Consider the following 24575-nt stretch of genomic DNA (forward strand, 5'->3'; position numbering starts at 1 on the left):
AGGGGGTGATGGAGGAGTGGACCAAAAAAAAACACCTCCACTAGAGCTATACCTTGAGTGCCCTAACATCCATTCTTAATTAGCACATTCGTTTAGATAATATCACCAACTTTAACTTTAACACCTATGTGTTCTATTGTACTATTGTTGACATCTTTTGATGATCTGCTTCTATCACTGCTTGTTTGTCCCTACAACCACACCCCCCTCCTCCACCTCTCTCTCTATCTCTCCGCCCCCCCTTAGCTAAGGTTATTGTTGAGCAAGTGCCACTTGCTAGCACTGCAGACAGCACCTTCCATCACTTTGCTAATGATTGAGAGTTGACTAATGAGACTATAACTATCCATGTTGGATTTGTCCTTTGCGGACAGAACATACTTGAGCAATTTTTCACTTTTTTGGGTAGATGCCAGCATAGTAGATGTACTGGCACAGTTTGGCGAGGAGCATTGCTAGTTCTGGAGAACAAGTCTGCAGCACTACAGACAGGATGCTGTGACCAGTGCCTTCAATTGTTTCTTTATATCATGTGGAGTGAAACAAATTGGCTGAAGACTGGTGGGGTGTAATCTAGTCGGTTCTTGAGAGATCATCAAGATGGATTGTTTCACTAGGCAGCTCTGGCTGAAGATGGCAGCAAAAGTCTTGCCTTTTGTACTCAAATGTTGGCTACCCCATCACTGAGAATGGGGATTTGAGATTTCTGGTCAAATGGCAGTCAGGTTAAAAAACAAACCTTTTAAAAGTGCATACTATAATTCAAGAACAAGTCAGTCTAACCATAAACATGATTGCTGATGCAGTAAAAATAATCGGTGATTAGAGACTGTTATTTTCAAGTTGTTCCCTTCAGGCAATTGAATCTTTTCACACTTACAATGCAGTCATATGGTTGTCATTCTAGATATCGCATTGCAATTTGTTCTTCACATGCCATTTTCAAGTTAACTTAGGGCCTTAAGGTGGCAGTGGGCACTTGCAGTGCAGATGCCGGAGCACTTAAATTATTTGTGACAGAACAGATCATATCTGGTCCTTGACTACCAAAGCAAATTTGAAGATGACACACACACATGCAAAAGCAGAACAAATTTTGCATTTACATTTGTTCATTAATTGAATAATTTCATTGCTTGTGATCTCACCTTCTGCAGGGCTTCGGCCTGAGACTCTAATGCCTTAGCTCTGGATTCAGACTGAGCCAGTGTTTCTTGCAATTCCTGAGTGGCTTGAGCAGAGGACTGCTCTGCTTGCTGCTCTGCTGTATGTTGAGAGGATGTCTCAGCCACCATCTGCGAGAAAAAAAGTTTGAACAAAAATTAGAAGATTGGGCATGTGCTACTTGAAACAGCAAGCTGCATCTTTGCTTTTCAAGGAAATAAGCTGCCTAACATGCATCAGAATGGCCAAGCAGTAACAAAATTGGGCGCGATTAATCTTAGGGTAGGAGTAAGATTAAATACAGGTGAAAACAACTTAGCACTAAATAAGAGTAGATGAACTGGTATGAGAAGTTAAGAGGTTGCAGAAACAAAGAAGGCACTATTAGCCCGAAATGCTTCAATTCGGCACCTTAGGGAAAACGGTGCCAACAGTGGGCAGTCAAGACAAAGTGATGAGGAAATGGACTCTCAGAATATCACATGTATCATGAATTTTGGGAAAGTTAAAGTTCATGTTGCGTTCTGCTTGAGACACAGCACTGAAGTTGTCACGCTTGGAGGTGACTTCAGGAACTGTTCAGGGGTCTGTTTATTAAAAAGGCAGAGATTAGATGATGCAGCAGCATTGGAAATAAACAGGTTATCTTGGTGATGGATAGGGCATAGGGTTTGAAACTCACCTTGGGATCATACTTGGGAGCATAGTTGCACAATACTGGGTTCAATCTCAGTAGCAAACAAGGACCATGGAAGCTAGCAAGGTTTGGAGATTTTGAAGGCACTTGATGGCTTTTTATCTTGCTGATGCAGTTAAAGTTCCGAATTATCCAACAATTAATCCTCAACAATGCAACAGATGTTGCAGCAGTTATGAAGTTAGGTGTTATACATTTGGAGGATTATCCAAATGTCTATTTTCAAATATTTGAGGTTCTTCACTGTCTCTACAGATTATCAACAATTGTTAATTGCTGCATCTTTCCCCTCATTAACAAGGTCAGGATTGTAATATATTTAAATGGATAGATACAGAAACCATGTCGTAAATTGGAATAAAAAGGCCCAACTTGCTCATATCCTCTATCAGGTTGAAGAAGAACACAGTAGGGAAGTTTCTTCTGAACCAAAACGTTGTAATTTTGAAATTAGTGAAAAATGTACATATAGAAGGCACGATTATTGAATTTCAAATGGCAGATTGTGTACTATTCACACTCCAGCCTATCATGAAGCAACAAACCATTTTTTTCCATAAAACCAGGTAGCATTTAAATTTTCCTTCTTTGATCTTTGCGAGTGAAGTTTTTATGGGTCAAAGAAACCACTTACCACAAAACAAGCTTAGAAAAACATTTAAGTAAATACAATAGGTTAGCAACAGTTCATCCTGACTTTGGGCATGAGGCTGTGTTCAGAAGTAGGTGATGTCAACATAACCAAAACATCTGTTTTTTTTAAAAAAATCAATACCTGTAACACAATCCAGAGAATATTAAAGTTCCAAATTTTTATGACCTGCAACATGGAAAAACATTTGTGCTAATTAAGTCGATAATTATGAAGAACAGAAAATGCTGGAAATATTTAGCAGATCAGACAGCAGTGAAGAGAGTTAATTTTTCAGATCGACGATCTTTCATCAAATTCATTCAGGTCTTCAACCCGCAGTGTTAACAGTTTCTGTTGCCAAAGATGCTGCCTGACTTAAATATTCCCAGCATTTTTTTGCCCACCTCATTTCATTTCCAGCAGCCATAGTATTGGTTTTTTATTTGAGCTAGGCACACATTACCTTATCATACTGTGCCTTCAGTTCCTCATATTGAGTCTTGTATCTACGGCCAATTTTTTTAACCTGGGTGATAGTTTTATTCTTCTCCTGAATATCTGACACCCTCGCCAACATCTCTTGTTTCAGCTTATCCCGATCAACAGTCACTCTCGTGAGTTCAGCCTTCAAAGTCTGAACATCCCGCTGTGATACAGAGGACGATGCATTTAGTCTGTAAACAAGACAGCATTGAAGAGCTAGCATTAAAGAGTTTTTTAAAATTTTACAACACAATATTTAAATTGTCTTGTCCAGATCTTGCTGCATTACAACATTGACAGAGCTGAAAATTGAATGTAATAAGTTATTCTTTTGAAATGAAATTCAAGTAAATCGGAGGGAAAAATGCTTTATGCAGTAATTGTTTAACTTTGCATCCTTTGCAAATGCATAAACAAGTGCAACAGGGAATGTAGAACCCTAAACACAATTAAGTGGTATGTAATCACACAATTTACAAATAGCACAACTAAGTACCTATGATATACTTTTCTGGCTCCCCTTTCATAGGAGAAATATGAATATTCTTTCAATACTGAGAAGAATTTAGTGCTTAAGTTTAAAATTGACCTGATACAAATATTTGAGTAAGGAACATTAAAATTGTTTTATCACTTTATGGAATATACCAACACATAGAACTGAGAAAGCATTGCGCAGATAGAAGCAATATTATCTTTATGATTCAATTGCCCTCTAGTTTTCAAAGATGGACACCAATAAGATATTTAAAAATGAATTTCAATGCAATTAAGAATTAATTAGAAGGCAGTTAAAACAATCTGATGGGGAAACAATGTAATTGGCAAACAATGTGATCATAGTGTTGTCAATAACACTGAAAAAATGTGTCACAAAGGATTAGCAAGATACAAGACTAGCAAAGTCATGGTAACAGTCATTGTGGCTGGTGTTCCAGTACTAACAACCGTTATCCAGATGGGTTAGGAGTGAAAGTGATGTCCCTATTTATCTTCTGAAGCAGTATCTGGTCATCCTTTTGATAGCATTTCCATTCAGATGATTAAAATGTGGTATGAAAAGTTAGTTCATTACATATTTTTTTTGCATGGTATCCTGATGTAACATTTATCACAGAAATTGTGACATGTACAAGCTGATGGTTAAATTGGGAGGTATTTTAAGAGATAAACTTTATAAAATCAGGGATGAACAAAGGTGAAGCATAATAATTGCCAACTTATGACACATAGGGGAGGTAGTGGCATAGTGATATTGTCACTGGACTAGTAATCCAAAGGCCCAAGGTAATGGTATAGGGAACCAGGTTCAAACCCACCATGGCAGAATGTGAAATTTGAATTCATTGCCAATTGTCGTAAATCTGGTTCACTAATATGAAATCTGCCACCCTACTGGTCTGGTTTACATGACACGGGATGCACAGCAATGTGGTTGACTCTTAAATGCCTTCTGAAATGGCCAAGCAAGCCACTCAGTTGCACCAAACAGCTAAAAATTCCAATGAGAAGGAATAAAACAGAACAGGCCACCCAGCACCCAGAAATGACAACAGCAAACAGAGCCCCGTCAACTCTGCAATACCTCCTTACCAACATCTGGGGGCTGTGCCAAAATTGGGAGAGCCATCTCAGCCAAATCAAGCAACAGCCTGACTGTCAATAAAGTATGATTCCTTGAATATGTCCCATCACCACCACCATCCCATGGCATATACTGTTCCACCGTAAGGACAGGCTCAGCAGAGGTGGTATACAGTCAGTAGTCTTAAACATAGACACTGGGCCACAAATCTCATGGCATCTGTTCAAACATGGGCCCTGCCCTCAGCTGATGAATCAGTACTCCATGTTGAACACCACTGAGGAAGTACTCAGGGCAGCAAGGACGCAGAATGTACTCTGGGTGGAAGACTTCAATGTCCATCACCAAGCGTGGCTCGGTAGTACCACCATTGAGAGTTGGCCGAGTCTTAAAGGACATAGCTGCTACACTGGGTCCACAACAGGTGGGGAGGGAACCAAAAGGGGAAAACATACTTCACCTCATTCTCACCAACCTGTCTGCCACGTATGCATCCACCCCTGACATTATCAATAGGAGTGACCACTTACACAGTCCTCACGGAGATGAAGCTCCATCTTCACATGGAGGATACCCTCCATGTTGTTGAGTGCCACTACCACCATGCTAAATGGGATAGATTTCAAACAGATCTAGCAAATTAAGACTGGGAAACCAAGAGGCACCATCAGCAGCAGAATTGCACTCAACCACAATCCATAAACTCATGGCCCAGCCTACCCCCCCAATCTACCATTACTACCAAGACAGGGGATCACCCCTGGTTCAATGAAGTGTGCAGGTGGGCATGCTAGGAGCAGCACCAGGCACACTTAAATATGAAGTATCAACCTGGTGAAGATACAACACAAGACTACTTGCTTAGCAAGTGACAGACAGAGCCAAGCAATTTCACAACCAACAGATCAGATACAAGGTCTGCAGTCCTGCCACCTCCAGTCGTGAGCAGTGGTGGACAAGTAAACATCTCACTCCACAAATAGCCCCATCCCCAAAAATGGAGAAGCCCAGCACATCAGCGCAAAAGATAAGGCTGAAGCATTTCCAACAATCTTCAGCCAGAAGTGCTGAGTGGATGATTCATCTCGGTCCCCAGCACAGATGTCAGTCTTCAGTCAATTCAATTCACTCCATATGATGCCAAGAAACAGCTGAAGGCACTGGGTACTGCAAAGTCTATGGGCCCTGACAATATTCCTACAATAGACTTTTGCTTCAGAACTTGCCCCTGGCCAAGCTGTTCCAGTACAGCTACAACACTGGCATCTAGCCAGCAATGTGGAAAATTGCCCAGCCATGTCCTGTATACAGAAAGCAGGACAAATCCAACCTGGCTAATTACCACCCCAATCTACCCTCAATCATCAGTAAAGTGACGGGAAGGGGTCATCAACAGTGCTACCAAGCAGCACTTGCTTAGCAATAACCACCGGACCCCGATGGAACCCAAACTCAGTGTCACTCTGTTCCTGACCTCATTACAGGCTTGGTTCAAACAAGAAGAGCTGAACTCCAGAGGCGAGGTGAGGTAAGAGTGACTACCCTTGACAGAGCGAGGTATCAAGGAACCCTAGCAATACTGGAGTCAATGGGAATCAGGGGCAGAATTCTCTACTTGCTGGAGTCATACCTAGCACAAAAGGAAGATGGTTGTGGTTGTTGGAGGTCAATCATCTCAGTTCCAGGACATCACTGCGGGAGTTCCTCAGGGTACTGTCCTAGGCTCAAACATCTTCAGCTGCTTCGTCAATGACCTTCCTTCCATCATAAGGCCAGAAGTGGGGATGTTCGCTGATTGCACAGTGTTCGACACCATTTGTGACTCATCAGAAACTGATGCAGTCCATGTCCAAATGCAACAAGGCCTGGATGATATCCAGGCTTAGGCTAACCAGTGGCAAGCAACATTTACACTACACAAGTGCCAGGCAATGACCATCTCCAACAAGAGAACCTAACCATCACCCTTAATGGCATTACATTTTTGAATTCACCACATCAACATCCTGGGGGTTACCACTGACCAGAAACTGAACTAGACTAGCCATATAAATACTGCGACTACAAGAACAGGTCAGAGGCTAAGAATCCTGAAGTGAGTAGCTCACCTCCCCCAAAGCCTGCCCATCATCTACAAGGCACAAGTCAGGAGTGTGATGGAATACTCCCCACTTGCCTGGATGAGTGCAGTTCCAACAACACTCACTATTCAGATTTGACACTACGCAGGACAAAGCAGCATGCTCTGTTGGCACCGCATCCACAAACATCCAGTCCCTCAACCATTGACAGTAGCAGCAATGCACAAGATGCAGTGCAGGTCCTTGGACATCACTTTTCAAACCCACAACCACTTCCATCTAGAAGGACAAGGGCAACAGGCAATGGGAACACCACCACCTGGAAGCTCCCCTCCAAGCCACTCATCATCCGGACGTGGAAATATATCGCCGGTCCATCACCGTCACTGGGTCAAAATCCTGGAACTGCCTCCCTAACAGCACTGTAGGTGTATCTATACTCATGGACTGCAGCAGTTCAACAAGGCATTTCACTACCACCTTCTCAAGGCAACTAGAGATGGACAATAAATACTGGCCTAGCCAATGACGCCAACATCCCATGAATGAATAAAAAAGGTAGATACTTGATTTCTCCATCACGTGGTATCCTTTTTAGATGTTCATTTAAATATAATAGGAAAATTTGCTTATGCAATTCATGTTATGGTTTCAAAGAACATTCTATCAGCATAGAAGGCTTTTAGAAAAATTGATTGTTGTATGCTTGTAAGATCATTGGAGAACATCAAACTATGAATGTTACATAATGCAGCATGTGCATTACAATGAAGTTCTTCTAAACTAACCTTTGAAAAAATCTGTTCGCTGTCTCCTGTTATGAGCTGGTTAAAAAATTAAATACAAAAACAGAATTACCTGGAAAAACTCAGCAGGTCTGGCAGCATCGGCGGAGAAGAAAAGAGTTGACGTTTCGAGTCCTCATGACCCTTCGACAGAACTTGAGTTCGAGTCCAGGAAAGAGCTGAAATATAAGCTGGTTTAAGGTGTGTGTGTGGGGGGCGGAGAGATAGAGAGACAGAGAGGTGGAGGGGGTTGGTGTGGTTGTAGCGACAAACAAGCAGTGATAGAAGCAGATCATCAAAAGATGTCAACAACAATAGTACAATAGAACACATAGGTGTTAAAGTTAAAGTTGGTGATAGTATCTAAACGAATGTGCTAATTAAGAATGGATGGTAGGGCACTCAAGGTATAGCTCTAGTGGGTTTTTTTTTTATTTTATTTTATATAATGGAAATAGGTGGGAAAAGGAAAATCTTTATAATTTATTGGGAAAAAACAAAAGGGGGGAAACAGAAAGGGGGTGGGGATGGGGGAGGGGACTCACGACCTAAAGTTGTTGAATTCAATATTCAGTCCGGATCAACAACTTTAGGTCGTGAGTCCCCTCCCCCATCCCCACCCCCTTTCTGTTTCCCCCCCTTTTTTTTTTTTCCCAATAAATTATAAAGATTTTCCTTTTCCCACCTATTTCCATTATATAAAATAAAATAAAAAAAAAACCCACTAGAGCTATACCTTGAGTGCCCTACCATCCATTCTTAATTAGCACATTCGTTTAGATAATATCACCAACTTTAACTTTAACACCTATGTGTTCTATTGTACTATTGTTGTTGACATCTTTTGATGATCTGCTTCTATCACTGCTTGTTTGTCGCTACAACCACACCAACCCCCTCCACCTCTCTGTCTCTCTATCTCTCCGCCCCCCACACACACACCTTAAACCAGCTTATATTTCAGCTCTTTCCTGGACTCGAACTCAAGTTCTGTCGAAGGGTCATGAGGACTCGAAACGTCAACTCTTTTCTTCTCCGCCGATGCTGCCAGACCTGCTGAGTTTTTCCAGGTAATTCTGTTTTTGTTTTGGATTTCCAGCATCCGCAGTTTTTTTGTTTTTTTTTAAAAAATTAAATGCCTGTTTGTTTTAATGAATCTGAAATTTAATTTTTATATTATGGTATGCAAGTCATTTTTGTATTGTGAAACTACTCATTCAATTCAAAGATTACTTCTGTTATCTTTATAGCAAAAATAATTGAGGGGCAGATGAAACTGGTGTCAGGTTAGTCTCTAATGGGAATGTGGGGGTTGGTCACAATTAAGTCTCAATTTCATAATGTGTAAATTGGAATCTGGTGCTAAAGAGTTGATGTGGTAGCGAATGAAAATCGACAAATGCCATAATGGAAGAGAAAAGCCAGAAAAATTTGCCCAAGTAAACAGAGGGGAAGAAAAGCAACAAAGACATGTGCAGGAACACTGCAGAATAGTTTCAACAGTGGTACAAAACATCTTTTGAATAAAGGCCATATTGCTGTATATTAATATATGCTATTAACTTCAAACTCTTTACCTATCTTTACTATTACAGTGAGACTAGCCAGTATTGAATATGAGCAAATTGAACAGATCTTTGCCTACTACAAAGAATTTTTAACCCCAAATCAGAAATATCTTTATTTTGATGTTGAGAAAGAAGTAAATGCAAGGCACCATCACCAACTGAAATCTAAAATATTTTGCACACGAAGTAATATTGATCTATTTCAGTTGTTCTGTCATTTACAGAATGCAACGAAAACATTTGTACTCTAGGGTAAACTACAAATGCTTATCAAACCTGCACATTCATGCAGTTGGCAAACTTGCTGCATCACAAAGCATGACACTAAAAACAAAACGGAAATCTTCAAGGCAGGAAACATTGACTATGAAGTCAGATTCTCCTGAGATACTGCCTGACCTGATGAGCAGAGATTTTTTTACTTTTTTTTTTACATTTCCTGCATGTGATACTTAGATTTTGGAATATTACTCTGCCTTCTCTCTAATCCCCACTTATTTGGTTTAGGTAATTGAAGCAGCCAATAAGCCATCAATATTCTTCATTTTACAGGTATGAAGTATTGCTATTAGTTTTGCTTTGACCCAAATATATACATTCCACATTTACCGAGCAAGTTCAGTCTTCAGCTTCCCAGTTTCTTCAGTCAGTTGTTGAATGCGTTTGGTATTTGTATCTTTCTCTGATAATAGCTTCTTATACTCATCAGGATCAGTCTCTTTCTGCTGGCTGATTAATTGCTAAAATACAAAAGCAACCACAAAATTGCTTTTAGCAATGATCAATGCTAGTTTCTCCTGAATATAGTGTTAATAAAGCTTTAATTTTATAAAGTAACAGTTGGCTAGTACAGCATTAACTTTTGAATAAATAGCAATGATAACTTGAAGCATAAATTTAAAGAAAGAAAAGATTTGAAATGGACGAGCAAGCCGTTAAACTAAGTAGCAGAGGTTAAGTTCCAAGAACATTGAGGGAAAGGAAAGTTTATGAACACTTGGAAAGAAAATTATGGACAACTGGGCAGCATAGATGGATAGGACCAATTTGTTTACTTCAGGCCCAGAAGTCTTTGTGGCAACTGCAAATTTTAAGGAGTGGTTCATTTCGGTTTAATCAAGTATAATTTAGTACCAACTACTGCTATAGCTAGAAAGAGGGCAAATGAACAGCAGACAAACAGAAAATCCACTGAGGTTTGAAACGACTGTGCATACCGAACAAATAAGAAAATCTATCCCATTATACCTGAGCACGCGCCTTCCAGCGTTTGAGATCCTCATCAAGCAATTTCTTCTCTGCTTGCAACATTCCACTTTTCTCACTAAGCTCAGTATTGGACTCCTGAAGAGGTAGGATATCTGACTCCAACTTACAAATCTATAGATTTGAAGAATATTATGAACAAAAATCAGCTAAAATACAAATTGAATATTCAAGTTACCACATCACACATGAAAACTACAATTTCTCCAAGAAAATTTTACATGCAAGCTAGCTTAAAGGTGTAACACTTTCAGTACAGGAAAATGAAATATTATTGAAAACTTGAGTTAGTACTCCGACACAAAAAAATGTACTTTAAATCAACACTTTGAAAAGATTATAGATGGCAACAAACTGTAGAAGGACTGGGAAAAAGAATGCTGGAAAAACTCAAGATCTGACTGCATCTGTGGAGGGAAAGACAGAGTTAACGTTTCGAGTCCATATGACTCTTCTTCAGGGCAAGTCATATGGACTCGAAACATTAACTCTGTCTTTCCCTCCACAGATGTTGTCAGATCTTGAGTTTTTCCAGCATTTTTTGTTTTTGTTTCAGATTTCCAGCATCCACAGTATTTTGCCTTTGTTATAGAAAAAAAATGATTGTGCTCTGTCTGCCCAATCCTACAAAATCAAATCATATTTTTTCACTATCTAGTATGGTGTTCAGTGAATACATGTAAGGAAGGTTCAGATTTGGGTTTCCAATTTTGCACAAGGCAATTAAACTGGATATAATTGGATGAAATTTGACTGCTAATAAACTAACAGCTAATTGCATCCTTGGGTCTGATTCAGATTTAAACTGCAGTCCGGAAAAGTGTTGCATTGTTTGACATTAAAATGAGACCTCATCTATCTGTTCACAGTTGTGCAAGTCAGGGCACTATTTGAAGTGGAAGCACAAAGTTCTTCCTCTGTGCTGCTGAATGTTTCTCACAATCCAATAGAAGATAGAATAATTAACTGTTAATGTTATTTTCTCGTTGCACTGTGTACGAAATAATTGGCCTTTTTGAATATGTGGTGGATTCAAAATTGGCTTGGTTGTAGGAGGCAGAGGGTGATGACAGAAAGATGCTTTAGTGACTGGAAGCCAGTGTCCAGTGGCATACCACAGGGATCTGTGCTCAGTCCCCTATTATTCCTCATTTATATAAACTACATAGATGACCGTGCGGGGGGTAGGATTAGTAAGTTTGCGGATGACACAAAGATTGGCCAGGTGATTAACAGTAAGGTTGAGTGTCTTGGGCTACAGGAAGATATAGACGGGATGGTCAAATGAGCAGATGGAATTTAACCCTGAAAAGTGTGAGCTGATACACTTTGGAAGGAATAATTTGACAAGCAAGTATTCAATGAATGGCATGACACTAGGAAGTTCTGAAGAACAAAGGGACCTTGGCATGTGTGCCCATAGATCTCTGAAGACAGAGGGGCAGGTTAGTGGGGTGGTGAAAAAGGCAAATGGGACACTTGCCTTTATCAATTGAGGCATAGATTACAAAAGTAGGGAGGTCATGTTGGAGTTGTATAGAAGCTTGGTGAGGGCACAGTTGGAGTACTGTGTGCAGTTCTGGTCGCCACATTATAGGAAGGATGTGATTGCACTGAAGGGTGCAAAGGAAATTCACCAGGATGTTTCCTGGGATGAAACATTTAAGTTATGAAGAGAGGTTGGATAGACTTGGGTTGTTTTCGTTGGAGCAGAGAAGACTGAGGGGCGACCTGATCCGAGGTGTACAAGATTATAAGGGGCATGGACAGGGTGGATAGGGAGCAGCTGTTCCCCTTAACTGAAGTGTCAGTCACAAGGGGACATAAGTTCAAGGTGAGGGGCAGGAGGTTTAATGGGGGATGTGAGGAAAAACTTTTTTTACTCAGAGGGTGATGATGGTCTGGAATGCGCTGCCTGGGAGGATGGTGGAGGCGGGTTGCCTCACATCCTTTAAAAAGTACCTGGATGAGCACTTGGGCAGGTCATAACATTCAAAGCTACGGGCCAAGTGCTGGTAAATATGATTAGGTAGGTAGGTCAGGTGTTTCTCATGTGTCGGTGCAGACTCGATGGGCCGAAGGGCCTCTTCTGCACTGTAATTCTGTGAATATAAAGCACTTTTGGGGACAGTCAAAGAACTTGAGAAGGCTTTCTACAAATGCAAATTTTCCTTTTATACCTTATTTAAAATAAATATTATAACCCAGTGATGTTTGACAGTGACAAACTGTTACATGGCTTCATTAGTTCCCCAGCTTACATCAAACACCTAGTTGTGCCAGTTATGATACTGCTACATTGTGCTTCAAAACGCGAACAAAAAATTAATCGGACCTGCAGATGAGGCTCAAGTGCTGAGGCTCAAGTTAAGGGAAAGCACACAAGATCAGAAGAAGTGCCATACATTCAACAAATCAAATTATGTCAGGTCATGTATTCACACCTAGAATGCATACTATATCTTGGTTAGGAAAAAACTAGGTAATAGCAACATGAATTAGTGTGTAAGAAAATATTCTGCTGCATCTATTGTGTGCCAACAATGTTTGGTCCATTTAAAGGTGAAAGCATTCACTCAAACTCAATCTTTTGTCTGGTTGATAAAACTGCTGCATAGCATAAATATCAAGCCAGTACAAACAAATTTATTAGGTGGGGATGGTCGTATAAGATCGACATGGCAGGATTGCATTGGCTACCCATTTTATAACTAGCCTTTTTTTTTAAACTTTCTATTCATTTCAAAATTACAATTTTACAAAATTTACAATGAATTCCCATAATTATGGAAATCTAATAAATTTCCATTCTATACAAAAAAAATGCACTCAGTCCTTTAAACTAGAAAGAATATAAACCTTTGCTCGCGACTGCTGGAGTTCTTGCTCCAACCTTTCTTTTTCATCTCTCAGCATCTTATTGGTCTCAATTAGAACATTCATGGTCTCAGTTTTCTTCATCAGCTCATCGTGTTGGGCCAGTGTTTTGGCAGTTACCTGAAAGGAATTCAAGCCAACAACCGAGTACCTGATCAACAAATTGTTGAATTTTCTTGTTGAAAAATAAAAACTATACTTTAAATTCAGTAAATAAAGAACTGCTCAAATTCATTACTGTATTAAAATCTTACTGAGCAGAAGTAGTTAAAGTAAGTTTGTTTAAATGTACATAATAGATTTCAATTAATACAAGTGCTGGACAAAAGCCAAGTTCATCAAATCACATTTGGAATGCCAGGTGCTTGGCAATAGTTTCCATCTTCATGGTTTACAAGTAATGCCACTCATTTTTAAATAAGTTCTGTATTCCTATCCTTTAGATCAAGATCTTCGGTACACAATAAAAGCAATAAAGCAACTAAAGTTAGTGTATTTACCTGCACTTTTTCCCTTTCAGAGTTGAGGCTTTCCTGCACTTCCTTCAATTCTCTCTCTAAATTCTCCACTCGCTGGCGATATCGCAGTGACTCAACTTGGGCAACTTCAAACCTCGTTTCTGCAATTTCTCTTTCTCGTCGGACAAATCTATGACACAGATAATTGGAGAAAACATTAAACATTTTAAATCCTTTCCAGGCATTGATTTTGCTTTAGCATCTTTTAACCTCCATTATGCTTTAGTTTAGGTATATGCGTAATGACTATATCCAGCTACTAACAAAGAGCAATACCAACTGAAAATCTGCTTGACATTCCACACAAGTTGATGGTCCCTGCTACACGTTTAGTGATATTAAAAGCAATCTGTTGCAGAATTTTAAAATAGCATAGCTAGACCAAACGTCTGGCAAGCAAGAAGGTGGGAGGAGATAGGGGACACCTATGGGGGAGCAGAGGGATGCTTACAGGAAGGAGCACAGAGATGAGTACCAGAAAACCAGGGATCTTTAAGCCCGTGGAAAATCTAGGTTCAGATAGAGAAACAAGAAGTTTTCACAATATTGACAAATTAAGTGGGCTTAGTCCAAGTATCACCCAATTCACAGCATTCATGCTTTACTCTTGAAGGGGAGCACAGAGCCTCAGAACAGATGTGGAGGGTAAAGTAAAATTGGGAATGTAAGGAGGTGCCATGGCAGGAGGCTGAAGATAGAGGGTGCTGTAGGGATGACAGTGGTTGGAGGCAGGGATCAGGAAGACTTCTAAGTGACTTAAACAGGAAGTTGAAAATTTTAAATATCAATTATTAGGGGAAAAGGGATGTACATCAGGGAAAATGGCAGCGTAACTGGGCTATTAGCAAGAGGTCAAGGCTAATGGGAACATCCCACCATGGCAGCTGGTAGAATTTAAATGCAGTTAATTAATAAAATCAATTTAAAACAAGTCACTAATGATGCCATGAAACGATCATTAATTGTCATAAAAACTCATCTGGCTCATTCAAGTCCTTTAGGGGAGGAAAGCCACCATCATTACTAAGTCTAGCTTATGTAATTCCAGACACACAACAGTGTGCTTGACTCTTAACGGCTCTCTGAAATGGCTTGGTAAGCCACTCAGTTCAAGGTCAGATAGGGATAGACAACAAATGCTGGCATTGCCAGTGATGCCCACATTCCATAAAATAATTTTTAAAAAAGCACAGGGATGATGGAGGAAGACAGGATACAAACAGAGTTTAGTATGAGTTGATGTGCATAGAAGATGGATAAGAGGCCAGCCAGTAAAGCATGAGAATGGTTAATTCTGCAGGTGACAGAAGTATATAATAGCATTTTTGTGGCCAATGGGCATGATAGTGGCAGGGTATGTTACAGCAGAAGGATGTGCTCTGTGCAATGGATCAATCAGGGTAGAACAGAATGCCTAGGGTGCTTGCAGCCTTGCTCAGGCTGAGACAATGGTAGGGCAGAGGATGGAATCAGTGGCAAGGGTTTATATTTTGTGTCAAGGGCTAAGGGCAATGGATCCAATCTTCCCAATATTTAACGGGAAGAAGTTATGACTCATTGAAGTCTGGATGTCAGACAAGCAGTGGGTGTAAGATGTAGTGGAATGGGAGAGCTGCGTCATTTGCATACATGTGGATCCTGATCCCACATCTAATAATCATCTCACCTGGAGGCAACACGCAGGTTGGGGAGGCTGCCAAATCTTTGTGGGGCTTGCAGAAGTAGCTGCATTTAGTTGGTTAGTTACAGCACATTGAAAAGAAATTGTGAAAACTGCATAACAAAATAAATCTGTATTTCCACAGTAATAATTGTCAAACAAATACTTAGTATAAAACTGACATTCATTCATCCACCTAATCTAGGGATAACCATGGGATCTATTAACTAATTTCGTCAAAATGGAAAAAGCTTCAGTAATGCTACTGAAGTTGTGCTAACAATTCATTTTCTCACTCCTACCTCTCCCTGCCACCATTCCTTCTGCGAAGTAAGTTTTCTTCAAAGGCCATATGAATTAATTTTTGAATAAAATGGAACGAAGGCAAATTAAAAAGAAAGGCAAACAGTTGACATTTTTGACTTGTACTATTTCAAATGAATATGACGAAAGTCACTTTAGTTACCTCAGAATTTCAAGTAGCTGTTCCTGGGACTTTCCCTCCTCATTAAAAGAGATATTTAAGGAGCTTTGACTTGCTTCCTGCACAGTGGTTACCATCTTATTACTAAGGCTCTCCACTTGCTCAAGCAACAGTTTGTTCTGTTTCTGTAGGTCCTCACAACGTGTTGCCAACTTAGAAATTTCATCCTATTCAAAATTTAAAGAAAATATTAATAGCTTTTAATGGATCTTGGATTTCTCCATTTTCAATTTAACTCTTTATAAAGTACTGTTCAGTTTATATATTCTTAACCAATCACAATGAAGAAATAGCAATAGCCCAAGTCAGGATAGCATGGCAACTGGGATTATGTCACTTACACCTGCTGCCCTTGTTCTTCTAGATGGTCCTAATTAAGGGCTTGGGATGAAGTAGCTTTTTGTTAAAAAAAAGAGTTGCTGCAGTGCATTCTGTAGATTAGGAGTATACTGCAGCCACGAAAGAAGCTTCACATTTTTATAGCTCATTTCATGACCAATAAAGATGTTACAGCCACTGAAGTAACTTAAGGATAGTCACTGTTGTAATGCTGGAAAGGCATGAATGCTTCATCTCAGTTTCTAGCTGATGGCAAGCCCCAGGAAGTTGCTGGTGGGAACCTCAAGTGATGGTAATGCCACTGAATGTCAAGGAACGGTGGGGTTATTATTTCACCTGAAGTGGTCATTGTAGGCATCTGGCCTAAGTTACTTGCGACTTGCCAGTCCAAGCCTGGATGTCTAAGTTTGGACTACAGCTGTATTTGGGTCTCAAGTCAACTGGTTCTCAAATGCAACACAGTTAAACAGGTTATTGGTGAAGGGTGTGTCACTTTTTAAGCACTGCTGACTCTTTTCATTGGTTGGCTGATGTTTGAGTAGGTTGGTGGGATGGCAATTATGAGAGTTGCATTGTCCTCTTTTTTGGTGAGCAAAACAGTTTGCACAACGTCAGGTAGATACCAGTATTGTCACTAGACTGGAATGGCTTAGTTAAGGGTGTGGCTAGTTCTGCAGCATAGCTCAACAGCAGCACAGCTAAAATAATCAGGGCCTGTGCTGTGCACAATGCTTCCTGTGCTACATTTTGGAGTAAGTCATTCAAACTGTGCCACTAGGGCTTATGCGGAACAAGTGCAAATAAAAGGAAAGTTATAACCAAAGGAGAAAAACTTCAGATAATATAAAATTGCACTATTCATCATGTGGAGAGGATCAATAGAACAGAGGATTCAAATAAAAGTAATGCGAAATTAAATCAAGTGACACACCCAAAATCATACTCTAAGTGCAAAAGGCATTGTTTATCACGATGTTTTAGAGGTTCCCTTTTAGAAGCAAAAGGGAGAGCTTGAAACACATTCTTCGAACTCGATGGATATGCAGACTGGAAATAGAATTTACATGCAACTGCCAAAAATATAGATACCTTCAATATTCTCTCAAGATCATCCTTAGCTGTCTTACACTCCAACATCTGTGTTTCAGCCTTCTGAGCAGCATCTTCCAACTTCTGTCGTACCTGGGAGTTCATGGATACTTGCTCTTTAGCTATCTGCAGTGCTTCAACATCAGCAGCATGCAGCATCAGCTCTCGCTCATACTTATTCTGTGCTTCAGAGGCCATCCTTGCCTAAGAGGAAAGAGACCTTCTTGACATTTTAGAATTTCCATGAAAATATCTCATCAGTTTTAATTGAAAGAGTTTAAAAACGTCAATTTTTTTCATAAGTATGAAAGTCACATTTTCAGACATTGTACCACACTTGTTATTAACAATTGAAAACAAACATTTACAGCATAGAAAAAGAGCTATACCACCTTTCTGCTCTTGATCCAAGGCCATTGTCAGTGACATCACTTCAAATACTAAAATACAATGAGGATTTATGCATCCACCACCCTTTAAGGCAGCGAAATCCAGCCCCTCAACCAATGGGGAATAAAATTACTCCAACTCTCCTCTCATCCTTCTAGCAATAACTTTAAACCTATAACCCTCAAGGGAGAATTGGTCCCTTCTGTGCACTTTATTTAGGCCCCTTAAATTTTACACATCAATTAAATCTTTACTCAGTCTCTTGTGCTCCAAAGAAAACCCAGCTATCTGATCTTCTCATATCTAAAACTCACCATTCCTGACAACATCCTTGTAAATTTCCTCTTAACCCTCCATGATGCAATCACATCCTTCCTGTAACATGACAACCAGAACTGTACTCAAGCTGTGGTCTGGCGTTTTATTCATTCTAGCAGAATGGTCTTACACTCTAGGCCTTGGTCAATCAAGGGAAGTATGCTCTTCTTGACCATCTTATCCACATGTCCTGTGACATTCCAGGTTCTCCAAGATCCCTGTTCCTTCACCTTTCAGAATCCTACTTCTTATTGTGTATTCTCTTGCCTTGTTTGGCCTCCCCAAATGCATTCCCACACTTCTATGAATTCAATTCCATCTGCCATTTTTCTGCCCATCTGCCTAGTCCATTGATATCTTCTTGCAGTCCACAGATTTCTTTTTATCTCAGCCAATTTTTGAATTATTATGCAAACTTAAACATGCCCTTTACATTTAAAGCTAAATTATTGATATATAACAGAAATAGCAGGACACCCAGTATTGAGCCCTCCAGAACGCTACTTAGTACAGCTTTCCAGCAATAAAAACACCTATCAACCATAATCCTCGCTTTCTGCCAGGGTCAATTTTGCATCTAACTTGTCATTTTTCTTAGATCCTACAAGCATTCAATTTCCTGCCCAGTAAATTGTGCTGCATCTACTACTTTGGATAATTTTGCCTCCTACAGATGGATCCTAGATTGCCTCAAAACAGGTCCAGAAGTTACAGGGTATTGCACTAACACACAAGAACTCATCGCATTAATCATCCACCACTCATACAACACTGGAACAAAGCAGACCCTGTAAACTCATCACTTCTCATTATAGCTGTACATACCTGTTCTTGACAGTCAGCCCTTGCTTGCTGTTCATTGGTTGCAGCAGCAGCAGCTCGCTGAACAGCATCTTGAAGTTCAGCTTGGAGACTGTTCAAATTCCTTCTTAGTTCAGATGTCTGCAAATTTTATTTAAACAAAATACTGCATCAGAACAAAGTTACATGAACCCTAACAAATCCACAATATTCCAGTCTTAAGGGTTATTCCGATTATAATGGTAAAACAGCAAAAGCAGCAAGTGATAGATAGGGTTAAGCGATCCCACAACCAACAGGTCAGATCTAAGCTCTGCAGTCCTGCCACATCCAGTCGTGAATGGTGGTGAACAACTAAACAACTCACTGGAGAAAGAGACTCCACAAATATCCCTTTCTGCAATGATGGAGGAACCCAGCACCCCAGTGCAAAAGCTAAGGCTGAAGCATTTGCTACTATCTTGAGCTAGAAGTGCCAAGTGGATGATCCATCTCAGCCTCCTCTGAAGGTCCCCAGCACTACAGACCCTGGTCTTCAGTCAATTCAGTTCACCCCATGCACTGCACCCCATGTGTTATCAAGAAACGGCTGAAGGCAATGGATATTGCAAAGGCCATGGGCTTTGACAATATTCCGGTAATAGTACCGAAGACTTGTACTCCAGAACTTGTCGCGCCACTAGCCAAGCTGTTCCAGTACAACACTGGCATCCACCTGGCTATGTGGAAAACTGCCCAGGTGTGCCCTGTACACAAAAAGCAGCACAAATCCAACCCAGCCAACCTAGTCACCTTGATCACCAGTAGAGTAAGGAAGGGGTCATCAACAGTGCTATAAAGTGGCACTTGCTCAGCAGTAACCTGCTCACTGACGCCCAGTTTGGGTTCCGCCACAGACACCCAGCTCCTGACCTCATTACAGCCTTGGTTCAAACATGGATTACAGAGCTGAACTCCCAAGGTGAGGTGAGAATGACTGCCCTCGACATCAAGGCAGCATTTGACAGAATGTGGCATCAAGGAGCCCCAGCAAAACTGGAGTCAATGGGAATCAGGGGGAAAACTGTGTGCTGTTTAGAGTCATACCTAGCAGAAAGGAAGATGGTTGTGGTTATTGGAAGTCAGTCATCTCAGCTCCAGTATATCACTACAGGAGTACCTGAGGGTAGCGTCCTTGGCTCAATCATCTTTGGCTGCTTCATGAATAACTTTCTTTTCATCATAAGTTCAAAAGTGGGGTTGTTCGCTGATGATTGCAGTGTTCAGCACCATTCACAACGACTCAGATACTGAAGCAGTCCATGTCCAAATGTAACAAGGCCTGGACAATACCCAGGCTTGGGCTGACAAGTGGCAAATAACATTTGCACCAAGCAATGACATCTCCAACAGAAGAGAATCCAACCATTGCCTCTTGATGTTCAATGGCATTACCATCACTGAATCCCCCATTACCACCCTTGGGGGGGTGGTTGGTGGTGGTGGTGCTGGTGGTAACCAATGACCAGAAACTGAACTGAACTGGCTATATAAATACTGTGGCTACAAGAGCAGGTCAGAAGCTAGGAATCAGGTGACAAGTAACTCACCTCCTGACTCCCCAAAGCCTGTCCACCATTGACAAGGCACAAGTCAAGAGTGTGATGGAATACTCCCTACTTGCCTGGATGAGTGCAGCTCCCACAACAGTCAAGAAGCTTGACGCCGTCCAGGACAACGCAGCCTGCTTGATTGGCACCACATCTACAAACATTCACTCCCTCCAACACCGACACACAGTAGTAGTGTGCACCATCTGCAGGAATTCATCAAGACTCCTTAGACAGCACCTTCCAAACCCATGACCACTACCATCTAGCAGGACAAGGGCATCAGACAGATGGGAGCACCACCACCTTGAAGTTCCCCTCCAAGTCACTCACCATCCTGACTTGAAAATATGTCACCGTTCCTTCACCGTCGCTCGGTCAAAATCCAGCACTGTGGGTGTACCTACATCACATGGACTGCAATGGGGTTCAGGAAGGCACCCTCTCAAGGGCAACTAGGGATGTGCAATAAATGCTGGCCCAGCCAGTGAAGCCCACATCCCATGAATGAATTAAAAGTACGCACTGCAATCATGATTTATACATTTAAAGACATGCCTCATCAATAGGTGCAACTTCAAAGCAAATCTGTAACAAAGCACGTGACCAATTGTTCTCGTTCATAAGTAGCTAAATGCTAACATACATGTGCAGCAAACAGGAAGGCAAATGGTATGCTGGCCTTTATTGCAAGAGGATTTGAGTACAGAAGTCAAAGATGTATGGCTTCAATTGTATAGGACCTTGGTGATGCCACATCTGGAGTACTGCATGCAGTTTTGGTCCCCTTACCCAAGCAAGGATATACTTGCCATAGAGGGAGTCCAGTAGAAATTCACCAGACTAATTTCTGGGGTGGCAAGACTATCTTAGGAGGAGTGATTGAGGAGACTGGGCCTGTTGAGTATCAAAAAATTAGATGTGATCTCATTCAAACATACAAATTTCTTACAGGGCTTGACAGGGTAGATGCAGAAAGGGTGTTTCTCCTGGTTGCGGTTCTAGCCAGGACTGAGGTTATGAAGAATTTCTTCACTCAGAAGGTAGTGAATCTTTAGAATTCCCTACCCCAGATGGCTATGGAAGCTCAATCACTGAGCATGTTCAAGACAGATGGATAGACTTCTAGATATTCACGGTGTTAACAAATATGGGGATAGTGCAGTAATAAGGTATTAAGTTAGATGATCAACCATGATCTGGTTGAATGGCCTTCACCTGCTCAGAGGTTCCTAATTCAAAATTCACTCTTCCAAATTGGGAAAGTCTCTTGACTGTGTCCTCAAGCAATGGTATTTGACAAGTTAAGTCACAAATGTGAGAACCTAGCTGGCTACTAATCTGTTTTTGTTCTCAAAAAAATAAAGTTGTGCATGTTTACCATTTCAGAAACAGCTTGTTGCTGTCCCGTTTTAGCTCGGCCTAGTAAAACTCAATTTAAATGGTAGATTAACCAAGGTAAACAAAACAGAGCTGAACATCTGACCAATTTGCAATCATTATTTTAAACGGCATTGCCAAACAAGGTTATTTGCAAGACTGTAAATCTTGCACAATCCTGTGTTTTCGCTAAGTAGGTGAAGCCTAACACCACTTTTCAAAAGTCATATAGTAAGGAAAGCAAGTTTTAAAAAATCTAAGTAACAAAAGTTTGAAAATGAACACCTGTTTCCTCTTATTAAAAAAATCTAAAAATAGACACATGGCAACTTAGTGTTTTTATTACATTTGTCAATTAATTTCAAAGGTTATGTCTACCATTTCCAATAAAAAAAACCATTACCTGTTGCTCCAGGTTTTCTATAGCTTTCCGCTTCTCATCAGTGAGAGCTTGTTTCTCATTCTCAGCTTCCAACATACGCTTTTCTAACTGTCTCTGGTATTCTGCAGACTCTTTGAGGCGAGATTCTACAGCAGCCCGTACCTCTTCAGTCACCTGAGAGATGGATCAAGATAACAGTTCAATTATTCACACCATTTAGGTCATTTAAAATGGGTGGTAAATTAAATTCAATTTTTTGCACTGTGCCCACAGAATGCTAATAGCAATTTGAGTCTCAATGCCAATTTTGTGCAGAACCTGCTCATGTTAACAAAGTCATCCTTACATGGCACAACATGCAATCAATGAGCAGCAACTCTTAGACACCTCTTCCTACCTCCCACTGGACCATGATCCCACCACCAAGGACCAAGCCATTGTTTCCAGGGCTGCCACTGACCTTATCTCCTCTGGAAATCTTCCCTCCACAGCTTCCAACCTCAGTCTCCCAACCCCACATAGCCCACTTCTACCTCCTTCCCAAAATCCACAAACAGGACTATCCCGGTAGACCAATCATGTCAGCCTGTTCCTGCCCCACGGAACTCATTTCTTCCTAAATTGGCTCCGTTCTCTGTCCCCTTGTCTAGTTTCTTCCCACCTACATCCATGATTCCTCTGATACCCTATGTCATATCAACAATTTCTAGTTCCCTGGCCCTAACTGCCTCCTCTACACCTGCATTCCCCACCAGAATGGTCTGAGGGCTCTCCGCTTCTTCCTTGAACAGAGGCCTGAACAACCCCCATCCAGCACTACTCTCCTCCACCTGGCTGAACTTGTTCTCTCACTGAACAATTTCTCCTTAAACTTGTCTAACTTCCTCCAAATAAAAGGTGTGACTATGGGGACCCACATGGGTCCCCGTTATGCTTGTCTCTTTATGGGCTACATGGAACATTCCTTGTTCCAGTCCTACTCAGGCCCCCTCCCACAACTCTTTATTCGGTATATTAGTGACTGTTTCAGTGTTGCTTCATGCTCTTGTCTGGACCTGGAAAAAATGATCAATTTTGCTTCCAATTTCCACCCCTCCATCACCTTCACATGGTCCATCTCCAACACTTCCCTTCCCTGACTCGGTCTCCATCTCTGGTGGTCGACTATCCATCAATATTCATTATTACAAGCCCACCAACTCCCACAGCTACCTCGACTACAGCTTGTCATACCCTGCTTCCTGTAAGGGTTCCATCCCATTCTTTCAGTTCCGTTGCATCTGTTCCGATTATGCCACTTTCCAAAACGGCACTTCTGGCATGTCTTTCTTCTTCCTTAACCGAGGTTGCCCCCCATTGTGGTTGACAGGGCCCTCAACCATGTCCAACCCATCTCCCACACCTCTGCGCTCACATCTTCCCCTCCCTCCCAGGACCATGATAGGGGCCCCCTTGTCCTCACTTTTCATCATAACAGCCTCCGCATTCAAAGGATCATCCTCTGCCATTTCCAGCATGATGTCACCACCAAACATCTTCCCCTCACCAACCCATTGTTCTGTAGGGGCTGTTCCCTCCGAGACACGCTGGCTCACTCCTCCGTCACCTCATCCCCTTCCCAAGGCACCTTTCCCATGCAATCGCAGAAGGTGCAACACTTGCTCCTTTACCTCCTCCCCATCCAAGGGCCAAAACACTCCTCTCAGGTGAAGCAGTGCTTCACTTGTGCCTCCTTCAATTTGGTCTACTGCATCCGCTGCTCCCAATGTGGTCTCCTCGACATCAGGAAGACCAAACAGGCTGGGTGACCACTTTGGGATCACCTCTGGTCTGTCTGCAAGCATGACCCAGACTTTCCGGTCGCTTGCCACTTCAACACACCATCCTGCTCTCATGCCCACACGTCCGTCCTTGGCCTGCTCCAATGTTCCAGTGAAGCCCAACATAAACTGAAGGAACAGCACCTCATCTTCCGAACAGGCACCTTACAGCCTTCTGGGCTTAAAAGAGTTTAACAACTTCTGACCATGAACTCTGTCCTCCACCCCCACCCCACCTTTTTCTACATTCATTTGTATTTTTTTATCCACTTATCTTTATTCATTTATCAGTGGTTTTATCCCCTTTTTGATTCTTTTTTCCACCCACCACTGCCCCTCCCCCACCAGGCCATCTGTTACTTGTTCCATATTGTCCTTTCACATAATGCTATCCTGCTATAATCACATTCTGCTTTTTTTTACCTTTATGCTACGATTAGCACCTCTTTTAGCACTGACCACTAGCATCAATACTCCATTTGTTCTTCAGTTCATGACATCTTTGTCAATCATTCCTTTGCCCCCACCTATCACTGACCTTCTAGGAGATCTTCCATCCACAGCTTCCAACCTCAGTCTCCCAACCCCGCATAGCCCGCTTCTACCTCCTTCCCAAAATCCACAAACAGGACTGTCTCGGTAGACCAATCATGTCAGCCTGTTCC

The 24575-nt window shown here is 41.3% G+C and overlaps 1 protein-coding gene across 5 annotated transcripts in view; it reads right to left on the reverse strand.

The window, feature by feature from the left end:
* Positions 1-24575, reverse strand: part of tprb (translocated promoter region b, nuclear basket protein) — a 114138-nt gene that overhangs the window by 48987 nt on the left and 40576 nt on the right. For all 5 annotated transcript variants that reach the window (XM_041207888.1, XM_041207891.1, XM_041207890.1 and 2 more), the window contains exons 23-32: positions 22112-22264; positions 18764-18880; positions 17231-17434; positions 15785-15969; positions 13641-13788; positions 13123-13260; positions 10246-10377; positions 9607-9737; positions 2959-3169; positions 1149-1295 (exon numbers count right to left, since the gene is read on the reverse strand). In XM_041207888.1, the coding sequence (XP_041063822.1) occupies positions 1149-1295; positions 2959-3169; positions 9607-9737; positions 10246-10377; positions 13123-13260; positions 13641-13788; positions 15785-15969; positions 17231-17434; positions 18764-18880; positions 22112-22264 (1566 nt within the window). The remainder of the gene's footprint in view (positions 1-1148; positions 1296-2958; positions 3170-9606; positions 9738-10245; positions 10378-13122; positions 13261-13640; positions 13789-15784; positions 15970-17230; positions 17435-18763; positions 18881-22111; positions 22265-24575) is intronic.

The sequence above is a fragment of the Carcharodon carcharias genome, chromosome 16 (assembly GCF_017639515.1).
Source record: "Carcharodon carcharias isolate sCarCar2 chromosome 16, sCarCar2.pri, whole genome shotgun sequence".
Classification (NCBI taxonomy): domain Eukaryota; kingdom Metazoa; phylum Chordata; class Chondrichthyes; order Lamniformes; family Lamnidae; genus Carcharodon; species Carcharodon carcharias.